The 17,636-nt window shown below is 34.7% G+C and overlaps 1 protein-coding gene across 1 annotated transcript in view; it reads left to right on the top strand.

The window, feature by feature from the left end:
* Positions 1–17,636, top strand: part of LOC117103430 (Bloom syndrome protein homolog) — a 48,249-nt gene that overhangs the window by 6,496 nt on the left and 24,117 nt on the right. The window contains exons 2-14 of the mRNA XM_033243969.1: positions 3,047–3,249; positions 4,061–4,185; positions 4,279–4,328; positions 7,667–7,757; positions 9,694–10,094; positions 11,338–11,471; positions 11,718–12,520; positions 13,711–13,941; positions 14,493–14,725; positions 14,885–14,983; positions 16,019–16,167; positions 16,551–16,688; positions 17,212–17,338. Of these exons, the coding sequence (XP_033099860.1) occupies positions 3,053–3,249; positions 4,061–4,185; positions 4,279–4,328; positions 7,667–7,757; positions 9,694–10,094; positions 11,338–11,471; positions 11,718–12,520; positions 13,711–13,941; positions 14,493–14,725; positions 14,885–14,983; positions 16,019–16,167; positions 16,551–16,688; positions 17,212–17,338 (2,778 nt within the window). The 5' untranslated portion in view covers positions 3,047–3,052. The remainder of the gene's footprint in view (positions 1–3,046; positions 3,250–4,060; positions 4,186–4,278; positions 4,329–7,666; positions 7,758–9,693; positions 10,095–11,337; positions 11,472–11,717; positions 12,521–13,710; positions 13,942–14,492; positions 14,726–14,884; positions 14,984–16,018; positions 16,168–16,550; positions 16,689–17,211; positions 17,339–17,636) is intronic.

The following is a 17,636-nucleotide window of genomic DNA, read 5'->3' as shown; positions in this document are numbered from 1 at the left end:
CTAGTAGTAGGCCTATGCAATGTGTTTCTTGGGAATAACGTAAAATAAAAACAGAACTCGAGCGATGCCGCTGCTTGTGTAGCATTCATAAAAATAATGAAAAATACCTCATGTGTTTTCAATATTTTTCGGACGCAAATTTACAACTTTCATTCACGTGGCTTTACACCTGGTTGGTGAAATCATTGTTTTAATTGACTTTAAATAGGCAGGGGTTCCAAGTCTCACAGAACTCACGGGAGTCTTCTGGAACTTGGGACGACCTTCCGCACTCCTGCAAGCAAGCAAGAATCTCCCGTAATAAAGTAATCCATCGCCCGCATTTGCATGTTATCAATAGTATCAATTGTCTCATGGAAGTCAGTGCCGATGGGTATCACACTCACAGTATGTGCAGTATTAAAATTTAATGTGTTAACAGTAGTCATTAACAACTGGAGATCACTGGATCTGTCTCTTATACACATCTAGATGTGTATAAGAGACAGATGTAGAGTATTTTTTTTTCAAATTATAAAAACAATAGAAAAAAAAAGAAAATTATATCCTAAAAGGTTCCATAATCATAAATTCTCTTACCTCAGCCCAAACCATAGTGAGGCTGAGGTGGCAGGATTACCTTTCCAAGAATAACAATTAAACATGCGGTTATTTTCTGCAAATAATTGGCTCCTGGTTCCCAGACTATTAGATCAAAGTCACCATACGTCAGCTATGTACATACATCAGTGAGCCTTTGGCCAAAACATTTAACTTGTCCTTCTGCCTGGGTGTTTTCCCCTCAAAATATAGAAGTTGGCCAGTGTGATTCCAATACAAGAATGGTGCAATTAATGAAATCAAGACCAGTGTCTTTGTGTTAAATTATAAGGAAACTGTTAGAAAGAGTTGTCAGTAGTCACTTAATAGACCATTTAAAATGTCACCATCTGTTGTCACCATTCAACATGACTTTGTAACTGGAAGATTTAGCCAAACGATTCTCAAACACAGCTTATCGTCATTGGGCACAGGTAATTTTACTTAATAACGTATATCGTTACGGAATCTGTGGCCCTATTTTGCAGTGGTTTATATCATACTTAAAGCCCCATTCCCGGCAAAATTTCACTAAAAACTGACCTTTTTTTAGAAAATATGCATTTGCATTACTCCAATTTTTATAAATCATAGAAAAATATTGGCATGAATTTTAGTTTTACGCAAAAGAATAAAAAAAATGAGAAATACAGACTATTTCTCATAAAATATTACCATTTTCTCGACGAATTCATCGTTACTAGGCAAATTCAGAGGTTGTAGATCGCATCCACTGGAATACTCTCGCTTTTATTTATACTTTATACAGTCAACAAAGTGCGCCCTCTCTAATGAGATTACTTTTTGTACTTCGCATCTCCACAATGCGGTCGTTCAGTTAGGCTGAGATTTGTTTGTTTAAGTGTCAAAATCTCAGTCAGAATCAGTTTTTTAACAAATTTGAAATAATTCCTGTGAAATATTATATTCACAAGTGTCAATACTAGCAATGGAAAATATCATGTCGGCCGTTTTTATGTGTGATAACAGAACCTAAATTGAGGTAAGGCTAGGCCTAGCCTAGCAGCATTGGATAGGCTAATGTTTTCGGCTCCTACGATATTTCTTCTCACGACCTATCGCAAAATCAACATGAAAAATTCATCCGCATTTATTTTTTGTGTGGAACACAAAAAATAAAATTTCAGTCTTATTTTACATTTTTTTCATTCTTAGGAATGTCTAAATTCATTTAAACTAGCAATTCCGTATTATATTTATAAATCTTTATAACATTATGCAAAAATTAGATTTTTCTTAAAAACTGAAATTTTGCCGGGAATGGGGCTTTAAATGGTAGATCTCAGTTGTATTTCGAGGAACATCTTCGAATACCTGTCCATGCAACATGATGTTCCTCAGAGATCTGTGGCCCTGATTCTGTTTAATATATTTGTACTTGCCGTCTGATATTTCTTCCCATGTTCTGCAATATGCAGATGATATAATTTTATTTAGAGCCATTAGGTCTGCTGCAGAACTGCAAAACTGTAGCTCCAAAATGATTTGAATATTATTCTCAATTGGAGCTTAAATAACAAGATGCTCCTTAAATCATCAAAGCGCAAGTTGATGTGCATAACTAGGTCATCAAGGCTACAGAATAGTGCTAATGTATATAATATTGGTTTAAATGCTCTGACTCAGGTTAGCCTGTTTCAGATATTTTATACTTTTACTTTGTTGTATTGTAACCGATTGTTGTTTTCATGTATTTTTTTACTGAGACAAAATAAATGAAATGAAATGAAAAATGAAACGTTACTTCATCCTAATAATTTTTAGTATCAGGGTAAATGTCCAATAAACATTTTCATGGTAAATGTGTATGTATATCCCTGTCCCATTGGTACAAGGTAGTATTGCAGATTATAATATAATTAATAAAAATTAATCAGCTGAATTAATATCATTTGATATCATTTCACTACACTAGGTAGACTGGGGCCCTCTCTCTGTAAGCAGGCCTAGGCTCTAGCTGGGTCTACAGACAGCTACTGACACTGTAGTAGTAGTATTACTATCTTTGATGAGGCCTCTACTAGTACTAAAAAGGCCATACATATATGCCTAGGCAACTTAATAATACTCTAGGTTAAAATGCTATGGCTAGCTAGAATATTCGTTACTGTAAGATTCAAAGAATGATTGACATCTTGTTTGGCTTTTGATCATTTCAGCTTTGAGATAATATTCTATGCCAAAGTACATTAAGGTTATTTATTATTAATTGCTGTATGGAACGCCGAGAATTGCATCAAAATTACACTTTAGATACAAAACTGAAACATGGAAAAGAAAGTAAAACCACATTTAACATTTTGCACAGCACATAAGACTATATAAGACATGGATTTAATGGATAGCAATGGCAGGGCAAACCACCTCTGATGGCACAACTGCACCTGAGATGGCCAGATTTACAATTTTTGTTATTTTGTAATCTTGTTTCTTTATGCAATTTTAGCCTCCAATGGAAAGAAGACGTCGAGTCTTGTCACTTAAAAAACCCCAAGTATTAAAGCAATCAACACTAACAGGGTTTGCAAAACCAACTGTCAGGGATGATAAAGGAATGCCAAACTTCCAACGAGATACGTCATGTGGTGCCCAGAAACCTCTAGGTGTTGTGTCCCCTATGACAAGCAATAACATGGTTACCATTACCAGGTAATTTTTCAACTCACAAAATTTCAGTTTATTGTTTTTCCCTCATAACCGCATACTGTACAATAAATGTCAAAAATGGAAGGATGGCAAAACAAGAGCGGATTCTTGGCCACCCTAAAAAAAGGTTGATGATGGTAATGATGTGTCATGATCATCATCAACAAATGTTGTGAGTTAAATATGTGAGTTATATATATATATATGTATGCATGCATGTATATATATATATATATATATACATACATATATATATATATATATATATATATATATACAGTTTAAGAATGCTATATCTAGAAAAATAATGACCAAATCACAATTAATTTTTAAAATAATATGAAACACAGTGTATTGCAAAAATTATATAAATAAATTGTTCAAAATTTCTTATCAATTCCGTAATTATATGAAATAAGATGCTTATTCCTCAATAAATGAATAAATAAAGTGCAAGAAACACGAACACATTATATAATGCAATATGAATAACAATGACTATAAGTCTATTATATTTATACAAGTTGACAGATGTTGTGAAATACCTAAAAAAAGATTCTAGATTAAAGAACACTTTATTGTCCATTTTAAAATATGAATTTGTTTTTCCTTTGCAACAGTCTTGGTTAAGAAGGATATAATTACATGAAAAATCACACGACAAAACAACTTGGCAATGAAGAGAAATACGTTAAGATATTAACAATTTAAATAGCAAAGTAGTAAAAAGTCAAAATAAAAATCACTGTTTAAAACCTGTCTCTTATACACATCTAGATGTGTATAAGAGACAGGTTGTATTCTTGCCTTACAGCATACCAAACAATGAATTACAAAAGGAAAGGACCAATAATGCTGATATAGGCTTTCCTGACAGTATGTTTTTAGGAGATTTTTTTAATGAAGATGATTTTGACAATTTTGATTTTAGTTTTCAAGGTAAATTGATAAATTTTTTTAACACTTGTAATGTTTTCATTAAATTATCAGTTCCTTAAGTGCAATTATTATTCTTATTCCTTTCTTTCTAAGAAACTACATTACCAAAGGTTTCACCAAAGAAGGCAATTATATCAAATAAAGTAAGTGGATTGTTGTTTTTATCTTTAATATGTTGAAAATTAAAATTTATTTTAAAAAATCATTGCGTTTTATTTTTAAGAAAAAGTAGATTTTCTAGCTCACCTACCCTATTTTTTTTTTATAGCAGTATAGCCAAGGGCGTCGGAAGCGGTCCGGTTTTGGCCGGACCAATAATTTACAACTCAATATCATTTTTAAGCCAAATTCTACTTTCTCCAATGCAATCAAACACATTCAGCTTTTTAAAAATATGGAACAAATTTAAAATTATTTGATTTTTTATTGTACTGTAGTTAAGTATCAATAGCTTAGGCCTATTTATCATGATATGGTTCACCACGTAAATCATATTCCGGCCGGAAATCTAGACTCAGAAATACCGGGATGGCGTCTGGTGGGAAATTTTATTTTATTTTGTTTTATTTCTCAATAAAAGAGGTACTGTAGCCATTCTGTTTCTAATATTAAGTTTATCATCTGGTATGTATATTACTGCACCAAATGCAAGAATTTAATAAATAATTAAAACTGATAAGAAATAATTCAGTGAATTTTGCCTAAAATCTAATTTCATTTTTTTTTTTTCGTAAATAGAACATTGGGTCCCTTGTAATGCACAGAGCAGCTGATCATTGAGGCTGACACAGACTTGAAAATAGGGCATGCGCAAAATATGTTCTATAAGGATAACTTGAGCCCACCATAATTTGGAATGAGGGAAAAATTTTATGATTATGGCACCTCTAGATTGGTTGAAATAGCACTCTCAGACTTTTTTACAATTTTCTTTTTTTTTTCTCTTTTGTATTTTTTTCCTCCCGCCTCCCGCAAATCTGTCACTGCATTTTCCCAGTGGCGAAGCTAGGTGCCGATGGGCCCTTTTTCGGGAGTACAGTCATCACACAGGTTAAGAATGCTATATCTAGAAAAATAATGACCAATCACAATTAGTTTTTTAAATAATATGCAATACAGTGTATTGCGAAAACGATAGATTCACTTTATTGTCCATTTTAAAGTAGGAATTTGTTTTTCCTTTTGTTAAAAAGGATAAAAATACATGAAAAATCACAAAACAAAACAACTTGGCAATGACGAGAAATACGTTAAGATATTAACAAGTTAAAATAGTAAAGTAGTAGAAAGTCTTAAAATAAAAATCACTGTTTAAAACTGTTTAAAATTTATTATGTGTACCTCGGAAACAGTAAAGATTAAAACTATAAAAACCTAGCATTTTGCTATAAAATGCATCCACATGTATCCCGTATTTCATAACAATATAACAAATATTTTTCCTAATACAATTTAGGGGATGCAATCGCACCGTCTGCACACCCCCAACCCATCCCCACATCCACGCAGCCGGCAATTTTTTAAATGTAGGATAGTTTGGTGAAATTTCGTGGATTATTCATAATCATCCTTATAGAACATTTTGAGCATGTACTATTTTCAAGTCTATGTCAGCCTCACTGACCAGCTGCTCTGTGCACCTATTGTTCGATAAAAAGAAATAAATAAATATAATTTGATTTTGGGCGAACTTAGCAGATACAATTGATATAAATGCAGCTGGGCGGATGTGGGTGGTTGGGTGGGTGCAGATGGGGCGATTGCATCCCTCAAATTGTATTAGGAAAAATATTTGTTTATTGTTGATATGAATTACCGGTCAAATTTTTAACGGTATGAGAGTGCAATTTCTGGGCACCTAGAGGTTCATATTCTCAAAAAGTTCGCACCTCAGCCCCAACCACATGCTATAAGATGATGACAGTATATGCTAATTAAATAAAACATGTGTTATGTATACACAGGGTACAGTATGTTTATTCCTATATGAATAAATAAAGTGCAAGAAACAAGGAATGTGCGCATATTATATTTACACGAGTTGATGATATTTTGAAATACATTTGAAAAATGAGGCCTACCATAATTAAATTAAACATGTGTTATGAATACACAGGGTACAATATGCTATACATTATTTAGTAAGCCCATTATATGTCTTTTAAATTAAGCCATGTGAATATGTTAAATTTTCAAATAACAGACTGCTGGTATATTATTTAGTATTATTATCTAAAAAACTTGGTTTATTAATGGCAGGAGGACCATGTAGGCCTGCAGTATGTAGGTATTCACATCATACTAACAGATCTACCAGGTGATAAGTACTCAATAGAGCAATGAGAATTTAAGGGGAATCAACTTTGGGTGGAGGGTCAATATTAGAATAAGGTATTGTACGTTTCTACAGTGGTTCAACTCAGGCCCTACAACCACTCCAGTCAGGGTGGTAGGACAAACGCCAGGGAAAATCAGCAATTTTGATTAGATACTTATTATAACTGATAGATATATCATATACTTATTAATCAATTAAAATAATCAATTTCCACTTTTTTCATTAAAAAAATCCCTACTATGACATGGCCTAGACCGCCTAATATACATGCGTACAACCCGTAGCTAAGCTTTGGCCCTGGTTCGAGACGAACATGTGTCAATTTTTTTTTTTTTGAGTATTTTTGCAACATACTAAGCAGGCCGTATTGTAAAACATCATTTTTAAAATATAATTCTACTGTTAAAGCAATGTTTAACCACAATTACTTGTACGTACGTTAATATTTATGAAATCCCATGGTGACAAATATAAATGATAAAACATGAATGGTTTTGATATATTTAGTACAAGTATAAATGATTGACGTAATAGAATAGTGCGTGTTTTTAGCTGCAGAGACAAAATTAATAAAATGAAGTCATATTAATGCGATGATGATTGTGTATATTTGGCCGGACCAATAAAAATAGCTTCCGACGTGCCTGATAGCAGTATACACCCAGCAGCAGAAAATTAGTTCAGCAAAGTGACTTATACAAATATTATGATATGATATGAATCATTGAGGTTTCACTGGAATTTATTCTGCATTCATAGTTCTTGCACCTAACCCCCAGACCAAAACCAAAAAACTTGTTAAATTGGAAAATTCGCCTCACATGTTGGTCATCAATGAACAAAACAAAAGTTTTCTCAATTACATTAACAAGGTTGCTCGATATAGTGATGGTTCTTGGTTTATGAGGGCTCCCCTGAAAATCAGCTTCTCTGAGTAAGACTTCCTCCTGAAATATAAATAAAGAAAGACATAGAAGATATGCTCTTAAATGCTGTGTCTAGCATAAGTGATTGCAAAGTAGATTTTTAAATCAATAAATTGTTCATGACCTTGAATTTGCATACTTAATTCACTGCAGCTCTAGTGTTTTATAAATATAACAACACTCATAGAAACTTTGCTTCTTGTCTTTCAAAATTCAGGTAGAGTGTGATTCTGTAGATTTGACAATTAATGAAGATAGTAATGAGATGATACCACCTACCTACATTCCTTCTACGAAAAAAACAAATAGTAAGTTATTCAATATAGGTGAATGCTTGAGTGAGTAAATAAATATAAGTTCACTGTAGTCCCTATAACCAATAAGGACTTTTCGATTTGAGTGGACGTGGACGGCTTTCACGTCTACGTGAGTGGAAAATCCGAGCAGTCGACTGGTACTTGTCCACTGGTTATCTGAACGTTTCAATTTAAGTGAACGTCCATGTTGACACGTCAGTGAACTTATGACCTTGTGATCTGGGGTTTCCCCGTGTTCGCGCGTGCTATTCGAATACACTGGCCGTGGTATCTTACTCAACACTCAGGTACTGTATGTAGTCTACGCAGCTCAACATGGCAAATCTTCATCGGCTTCGCGAATCCCTTATAAATGGTATATCCATGGGGTATTCAGGGCAGGGAGTTGTAAAAACATAAATCTTCCTGTTGAGGGTGCACCTCTCCTTCTTTGTTCAATATAGGTTTTTTTTTTTTTTTAACAGATCACTGAAAAATTATTTCCTTTTTCCTGGATACGCCCGGCCTGACTGAAGGTTGGCGGCCTCTCCTAGCCTAGTCTAGGCTTAGGCTCCCTAGGCCTAGCTAATAGGCTGATTAATTAATTACCTAATTATCCACAATAATGGATAATTCTATAGTTTGCAAATAGGACATAACTTAACCGAAATGCTATTAACTACATCCCCAGTAGAAGATAATTTTGCCAAATTAAGAAGCACCGCGACATCGTCCTCCATCATGAATCAAAGGTTTGCAGTGATATGATGTCATACTTGTTATCTCAGTCAGAGAGCGAACGTCAAAACGCTGCTGAACACGTTCTCAAATTTGGCAGTCGTCGTGTTAGTCGACTTGACGCATGCGCAAGTCATCCAAACTATGTCATAGGTTGTCAGTTGACATAGTGGACGTGCAAATCGAAAACTCCTTATTCTCTAGCCCGATATCTAAAGTTCCAGGCCCTGTATAGTCTGTGACTTTAAACAAAGAGACTCAGAATGTGTTAAAAACCAGAAAAAAAAAAAAGAACGGGGCCATAGCCATCTTGCTTTAAAGGCTCTAACATAGTATACAATTATTGACTGCTCATGCGGGGAACAGTAAAATCTATTGCCCCTCGGTGATGTGGAGACTGTAGTCTATTTTCCCGCTTCGGCCCGAGGGAAGATAGGCTACGGTCTCCACATCTCCAAGGGGCTATAGATTTCACTGTTCCCCGAATATAGAGCAGTCAATATTTGTTTTATGTACCTCATACATAGATTCTCCGAGGCCTAAAAAAGTACTTACTTCCTAGCCTGTTATATTAGAGGCTCTTCTTTGCTTTTTTTCCTCACTTTTAACAGCACCCATCGTCTTGCAATATATTTGTTGAATATTGATGACATATTTAATTTGTCTTTTGGTGCTTTTGCTATCGGCTTGATCAAGAAGTAATGCTAGGCCTAGGCTAGTCCTCCTTCATCTCGAAACGAGCAGCCTCCATACTTATTTATCGTCTACTCGCTGATCCGTAACGCGGTCAGGGGATAATCATTTGGTAGAGGTCGCAATCCCCTTTACCGTCAGCAGGCGATGTAGTGGGCCTAGAGTTTGTACATCGCGACAGGTCAAAAAAGTACTATTTTTTAGGGAAATAGTATTTTTTGAGGGGAATAGTACTTATTGCCCCACTTCTTAACCAATCAGATGCCTTGAATTTATGTATGAGGTATATAAAATTAACTATTCTTGCAGCCCGTAAAACTGGACCAATGGTGTGCTAAATTGTTTTGATATTTTTCAATGAGACAGATATCAAAACTGATCAAATATTTATAAATCAATGTTGTCATCCAATCTAGGCTAGAATTATCAATGACACTACAACACTATAATAATACTAAAAATATTTCCAGTGTTTATAGTGATTATTTCATTATTTGCATATTGTGGTTTATTTTAGAGAGAAGTATTCGACGACCAAAAGGTCTCGACAGTGACAGTGAAAGTGAAAATGAACAGCAAGAAAAGGCAGACAACCAAACAGAGACAAATAACCCAAATGATGATGAATTGAACGAAGAGGACTTTTATCAAGATTATGAATTCATAGATCCCCCTCCTCCTTCCCCTTCACCTGATGATGTTGATGAGTACATGACAATTTTGCCACCATCATCACCACCGATTATTAGTCATGATATCTGCAAAATTGGCTCTAAACCCACAATTCATCAGGACGTTAAAAATCATCAAAACGTTAATTCCTGCATCAATGAGAATGTATCAGCAACAAGTAAAGAAGATGACATTGACCTACAGAGTATTAGCGCGCACCCATTTCTTTCACCACTTCCTTTGAGTGTAAGTAAATTTTTCACATGTTCACCATGTTCTGTTTCTTTTAATGGAACTTACCGGAGTGTCCAACTTAACTGACCAATTAGAATAGGGCCAAGAATACGCACTTTTACACTGTCATTTTGTGGGACCTTAGCAAAAGTAGCCAAGGGCAGACTTAGCAGAAAGGTCCATTGGGAATATTGTAGATTAAACAGTGATTGATCTAAAGGCCAACTCAGACAGCGTTGTACGACGCAGCCCGGTCTGTGTGAGTTAAATGCAGACGCGAAGGTGTGCGTCGAGGGCAGTCGCGTAGTAGAATATTAAATATGTTTAATATTTCTCACGACGGCTTAAGACTGTCCCCGACGATAAATCGGGTCGGGCTGCGTCGGCCGACGCTGTCTGAGTTGGCCTTAAGAATTTACACTCAATAAAGGTTGTTTGATGTAAAAGAACCTGGTCTATGACATGGTGACCAGCGTGGAGGTGGGTCTATTGGTCATCATAATTACAGTAAGAGGTCCAATACGTACCCCTTGGTAACAATGGGTGTTCGTAAATTGAAAAATTTGTAAACTAGATTGGGTGTAGTTTCCAATATCTAGGCCTGCTATACCCTGCCATTGAGCGCCGATTGGCTGATGGAGGCCAGGCCTAGCACGAACTGACAGTGCAGCATCGTGGCCTACCGTGCTAGAGTCTAGCTAAATTTACCTTCGATAAAAACCCAATTATTTTAAATGCTGGAATTCTTCCAATAACAAACTATTATTTTAACACCGTATGTTTTATGGATCTTTCTATTGTGTTCTTTCTAGTTGTTAGATGGCCGAATTGTGTTGTTTACATGCATTTTGCATCTGGCATTTGTGATGTCAATAAGCTGTTGACCCCAACAGTTTGTTCGATTGTCATCATAAACATGTGCGCTCAATTTGACGACACTTGCGTTGGTAGTTTGTTGTTCTGGTTAGGTTTATTTACTTTAATATAGTGTTTATTATACCAGAAATGGAAGAAAAGATCAAACTTATTAATAAGTAAGTAAATAAAATAAACTTGATTTTATTGAGAAAAATATACATTATCACTTTGTAAAACGTGCGCAATCAGACTTTTTTATGGTAATAATTAGTCAATAATGAAGTCATCAGGGGCAAAAACCATTTGTAAGATCGACTATTCGTAATATGGACGTTCGTAAAATGGACGTTTTACTGTAGTAACTTGCCTTTTGTATTAAAATTATTTGTTTTTTCAGATAACAAGTGACTTACTGAGTCTCAGAATAGATGGTCTAAAAGGTCTCCTGATAGATGTGATGGACAGAGTCTGCAGCATAATTGAGAAATCAAATACTGTGTCAGACAGTGTGAGAAAAGCTGTTATCTTTAGGTAATCTACAGGGGAGTGCTACATGGTGCAACAAATGTTTTATAGGGTTATGCTGGACTGGCAAAATAGATTTACAATCGCCAACTCATTTATTTTCATTCTTTATTTGGCCAATCTCTACAATTTCAAAAATATGTACATAGGTGTATACTGCTACCAGTGCCAATTTTATAGAAAACAATACTGTAATACATATTTTTTTTATATGCAAGATAATTTTATTTATTTGGACATTATTTTTTACAGAAAAAGAATAAAAGCAGCAATTAAACGGGCAGAAAATCAATTGGAATTCCTTCCTAGGACAAAGGTTGAACAACAAGGAATTACATCCATTCCAGAAAATGAGGAATTTAATAGTGTACCAAATGAAGACATATCAGATTTTAAGACTGACTGTCAAACAAAAACATCAACAGAAAATGTAGGTGGTAACAGGAGGGAGAATTTAAGCTGCAATCAACCAACCAGGTGCACATCTACACCAAGAACAAATCATTCGAGGACTGCTGTTGCCACACCTTCCATACCACCAATAGGTATGCATTTAAATAGCCCAAATTGCCAGTTTGATGCAAAAGTGGATGAACCAACACCATCATCTAGGACAAATACAGATAAAGTTGTTGTATCATCTGGATTCAAATTCAAAAAATCCATGGCAAAGGGGTCAAATGTAGTGCCCTCTGGTTTCTCATCTGATCCAAGTTCTTCCAGGTGTTATGACTTTTCAAACAGTGCTAACACATATTCCAAATCCTTTGGAGAAACAGTGTCAAATAATGATAGATGCAACTTTACTGCAGGTGATGTATCAACACCAATAGGTATAAATAAGGTTTCAATGGCAACAACCTCAGGACTTGCACAGAATTTAAACAGCTTTGTTCAGAGGAAGTCTTCAGGTTTTAAATTTGAGAATAGTTTTGAAACAGATCGCAGTCCAGCACCTCAGTCAGTTGGTCAGAATAACTGGAATTCTGGGTTCAGCTTGTCAGCCAACAAGCTATCTGAAAAATCTTTGCCAAACAAACTGACAAGTAATAATAGTAAGTGATGAATTGTTTGAATACTTATTAATTGGTGATATTTAACTAGGCCTAAATGTTAGTCACTCTTGCAATGGTGCTAGGTATGCAAATTCATTCATGATGTCTTTGGAGTGGAGTAGTTTTAAAAATTTGTTAATACAAATTCTTGCATATCAGATTACATTTTTTTTTCTCAAAAGATCCACAGTTTTCACCTTAGATGTTGCAGTATATTAAAACTTCATTCAATTCAATTCAATTCTTTTTATTCACCATCAAAACAATGTCAAATTGCAAATAAAACTTTCTAAATGTTAAAAATAGGATAATGATGAAAAGCACATTTATGAAACTCCAATGAGCTTGTAAAATGGAGACCTAAAAGTACAGTAGTAGTAAAATCAAGATGCATTCCAAGATGTTTCAAAATAAATGTCTATAAAATATTTGAAAGCATATCTTAAAAAACATGATACACATATTCGGTTGAGTTCTTTTTTGATGATCCAATTAATATTTTTAAAAGATGTTAAGAAAAACATACTCACACAACATTTCGCTGATACTCTATTAGCATTTTTATTTCATTCACTCTCAAGCGAACTGTGGTGTTTTTCCTAATATTAATTGGATCATCAAAAAAGAACAACTCAACCCAATAATTAATATTGGTTCCAGATGAATTTTTTCAATGATCTTATGATACACATAATTTAAGAAATATCTCAAGAAATCCAATCATACACAATTCATTGATTTATTTATCCATTTAATGAGTAAACCAGAACTACTATAAATTCCAGTTCATTATACAGTATACAATACAGTATATCATTATTTATTAGTGGAGAGGAATTCTGTTTGTTGACCAGACTGTACACTTGTGAACTGTAGTTTGTTGTACCAAAACATGAAGTGAATAAGTCTAATTTTAAGTTTTATTTTTGTATGTCAGAGAAATAAATGAAATGAAATGAAATACATAAAACATTCAATTTGTAGTCATTCATTGAATGCCTTTGACTGCGCAAATTGATGCTCATAGCCTGTATCAAATTTTATGTTTGTTTTACGTTTCCACTAAAAAAGAACTTGCAAAAGGATTTTAAGGACTAGACAGTGAAATTTGAGGTGTTGTGGTACTGAAATATTATATAACAATGTTATCCTATTCTTATTAAATGTTATATTGTTTCTTTCATACACAGCCAAACCCAAAACTGCAGTATCAAGTCACATAAATAAGCCGGCAAATCCAACTTCAAATTCCAACTCTGCCAAGAAGGTCGGCAAATACAGTGGTTTTAACTTCCCGCATTCAAATGAAATGATGAAGGTCTTTCACAAAGTGTTTGGACTCCATGAGTTCAGGTGCAACCAGTTGGAGGCAGTGAATGCTGCCCTCATGGGGGAAGATTGCTTTGTCCTTATGCCAACAGGTTAGTGAAAATTTTATTTTCTCTCTAATTATAGGAATTTAATTACAATACTCAACATCATGTGATTCTCTGTAAACTTAATTGTGAAAAGTGATTTCGTCATGAATAAAAATTATTGTATGTTTACAGTTTCAAGATAGGAAAATGACATTGGAAGTAAATTTGGGGATTTCATGATTGACTTATAAATTAATTAATGTACTTTTTAGACTATTATTTACTTGTAGTCAAACTGCAAATGGGCAAAATCTGTTTCTAACATTGGCAGATTGGCTGTTGTCATTGCACAGCAATGATCCGTCAGGAAATCTGGCCACTACAGGGTGAATACTACCTAATGTAGGGTTGAATATGTAACTTAGAATATAGGTCCTGTCATCATACAGTTTGAAACGTGCCATACAATGTAACTATTATTAGTTATTGACTGTCACTCTTCCGAAGATAATTTACAGGAAAACAGATGCTCCAATAGGGAAGCTGTTTTGATCCCTAGAATAGAGATATAGGTGCCCATTTTTGAAAAGCAGGATTTTATGTTTCCCTTACAGGTGGAGGTAAAAGTCTAACGTACCAGTTACCTGGAGTCATCAGTGCAGGTGTGACAATCGTAGTATCACCTCTAAAGTCTCTGATCCAGGACCAAGTACAGAGGTTGGTGTCCCTGGGGATACCTGCTACGCACCTGTCAGGGGAGCTGAGTTTATCTGCTATGGATAATGTTTATAGAGAGTTGTCCCTGAGGGAGCCCATCCTGAAACTTCTTTACGTCACCCCCGAAAAGGTATTAAACAGTGTATCTGTCTGTCATGAAATATGTATTATAAAACTAAAGAATTTAAATTTATAATTATATTTTCAAGTTTATTAGTAGAATTTTGTTTATTTTTCATTGGGAGACATTATTTAATTTTTAATTGATCTTCCTTTGTTTTTTGGTCAGATAAGTAACAGTAACAAGTTGTTGTCAACATTTGACAATTTATATCAACGCGGAATGCTTGCCAGGTTTGTCATCGATGAGGTTCACTGTGTTAGCCAGGTCAGTTCAGTATAGTGTTTTTATTATTCAAGTTTTATAATACATACCCACCAAGAGCTCTTGCACTTCAAGCCTCTAGGTAGGGTTCCTATAAAGGGGTGGGGGATGTTTCTAATTTTTCGCAAAAAGTCGCTATGAGTCAACACCCACCTCAGGCCTAACATGGTTGGGATAAATTTTTCAGATGTAACACCTCAAATGTCCGGAAATGGCACTAAAAATGCCAAATTGCAAATATTTGGAGTTAATTGAGCGGTTGGTGCACCGGTTGTGGCTTGGACTCCCAACCTTGAGGTCGGGGGTTCGTGCATATCGCTTGTGTCCTTGGGCAAGGCACTTTATCTACGGTTGCCTCTCTCCACCCAGGGGTACAAGTGGGTACATGGTAGGTTCCAACACAACCTGCGCTGATTACTAGCTGCAATTTATGGAATGATAATATAATTTCATTTACTAATTTAATTTGGTGTTTCAATGTGTTCCATATGTATTTGATCCAATTACCGGGGTAGTAATGTGAAGCGCTTAGAGGCCTTGTAAAGGCATGAAGCGCTATATAAGAACGACATATTATTTATTTCAATTACTTCCATGCAAATGGTGCTTTTTAATAATGATTTAAAAGGGCATTTCTGGCATTTTTAACCCTTTGAACCTCCCTGACTATGGGCTTGTGCTTTATGCATACTCCATTTTGTTCATTCATATTTTATTAATTAGTTCATTTTTAATCATCATCCTAGTGTGAACTCTTTTGTATTATTTTATTGTTGTTTAAACTGTATGGAAATAAGGTAATCCTTCCATCCAGGCCAAGAAGGTAAGCTGATTTTTAATAGTCATATTTGGAAAAAAAAAAATCACGTCATTGCAATACAAAAAATAAAATTAAAAATATATCAAAAAATAACACACACCAAATTCATTGCCAAAAATAGTACCTATTGCAACACTATTATCAGGAGTCTGGTCCTGTCTCTTATACACATCTAGATGTGTATAAGAGACAGCTTTTACCTCAATCTCTATTTATAGTGGGGTCATGATTTTCGACCGGATTACAAACGACTGTGCAACCTACGCAGCAAGTATCCCGGCGTGCCAATGATGGGACTTACTGCCACAGCCACTCCTAGGGTTAGGGCTGATATTCTCCGACAACTTCAAATGAAAAATCCACAATGGTAGGAAAAAAATTAATTGTTTATTTGAATAGACACAATCAGAAATTAGCATCACATGACCTTGTCTGAGCGACGAACTTGTTTTTAATCTTAAAAATTTTATAGCTAAACTTATGGTAATGTTACCTTTTATATTTAGATTTTTATTATTTGTGAATATCTGTTTATTATTTATTTATGAATATATGTTTGTTACTGAGCTATACTGAGTCCATAATTTACAGGTATTTTGTACTTCGGCAATTTTGCCATTAAAGCCTTTCACTAGGCTTCCTATTATATTTTCTGGTTTTTATGTTGTACATGATTATCTGGTTTTTTTTTTTCTGAAAATGATATATGATATGATTTGAAATATATTCTTTGTGGTGTTTTGTTTCCAGGTTTACTCAAAGCTTTGACCGATCTAATCTGAGGTACACTTTAGTGAAGAAAAAGCCAAGTACAGCCACACAAGAAGTTTTGCAAATTATTAAGAAGCAGTTTTCAAGGATGTCCGGAATTGTTTATTGTCTATCAAGGTCAGTCACATTGTATTTCGTTTCCCTAAACTCACATGATGCACCAAGGGCTTAGCCAGCAAGCCGTCCGGCCATCTTTTGGACGGCCAACAATTATTTAGGACTTCCACTTTTACCGTTACAGCTTGGACGGCTTGGCCTACTAAGCTCGGCCTAGCCTAGTTGTGTCTGGTCTACTTCAGCAAATTCTTTATATTTTTCGAATCTATTAAGATAAGGATGTTAAATCCCCTTCTGGGCATTTAGAGGTTTAATGTTCATGTCTTTCTCAAATGGTTTATATTGTATGTTTCATGTATGGTATTTATGGTAATAAATCAAATCAAATCAAATCAAAATTGTGTCATAGCATGGCATATGAATGCACAAAGTATGGATTACAAAAAGAAGAATGTATCAATTCTTTATGTATGTATATGTATTTAAATGAAATTCCATACAAACCTTCTTCCCAAACACTAATTCAGTACATTATAACTTTTTTCCATCTGAAAACGTAAATATTAATCCTTCTTCCTATTAGAAATGAGTGTGAGAAAGTAGCACGCGACCTTACAGATGGCGGTGTCGGTAGTCGGCCATACCATGCTGGTCAGTCTGACACAGTAAGAACAAAGGTCCATGAAGATTGGCTGAATGATAAAGTTAAGGTAGGAAGTAGAGATTTGTTATTAGTTATGGCACTATAGAGGGGGCTATAGACTAGTAAAAGGTTTGTTTCACTACATGTGTTATTTAGCACGTGAACCAATGAAGTTTGTTCTAATGTAGTGACAATTTTCATCAAATATAATTTTATAAAGTTTAAACCTATGATTTAGATACCGTATAGCCATGTCCAGACTATCAAGTTTTATGCGAAAAAAACTTTTGACATGTCTAAATATGGTCATGATGACATTACATCATGACTATATATGGGCATACAAAAGTCTTTTGTCAAATATA

Source organism: Anneissia japonica, unplaced genomic scaffold (genome assembly GCF_011630105.1).
Source record: "Anneissia japonica isolate Jap-2015-1 unplaced genomic scaffold, ASM1163010v1 scaffold1272_len640109_cov177, whole genome shotgun sequence".
Taxonomy (NCBI): Eukaryota; Metazoa; Echinodermata; class Crinoidea; order Comatulida; family Comatulidae; genus Anneissia; species Anneissia japonica.
This window is presented reverse-complemented; position numbering and strand designations above follow the sequence as displayed.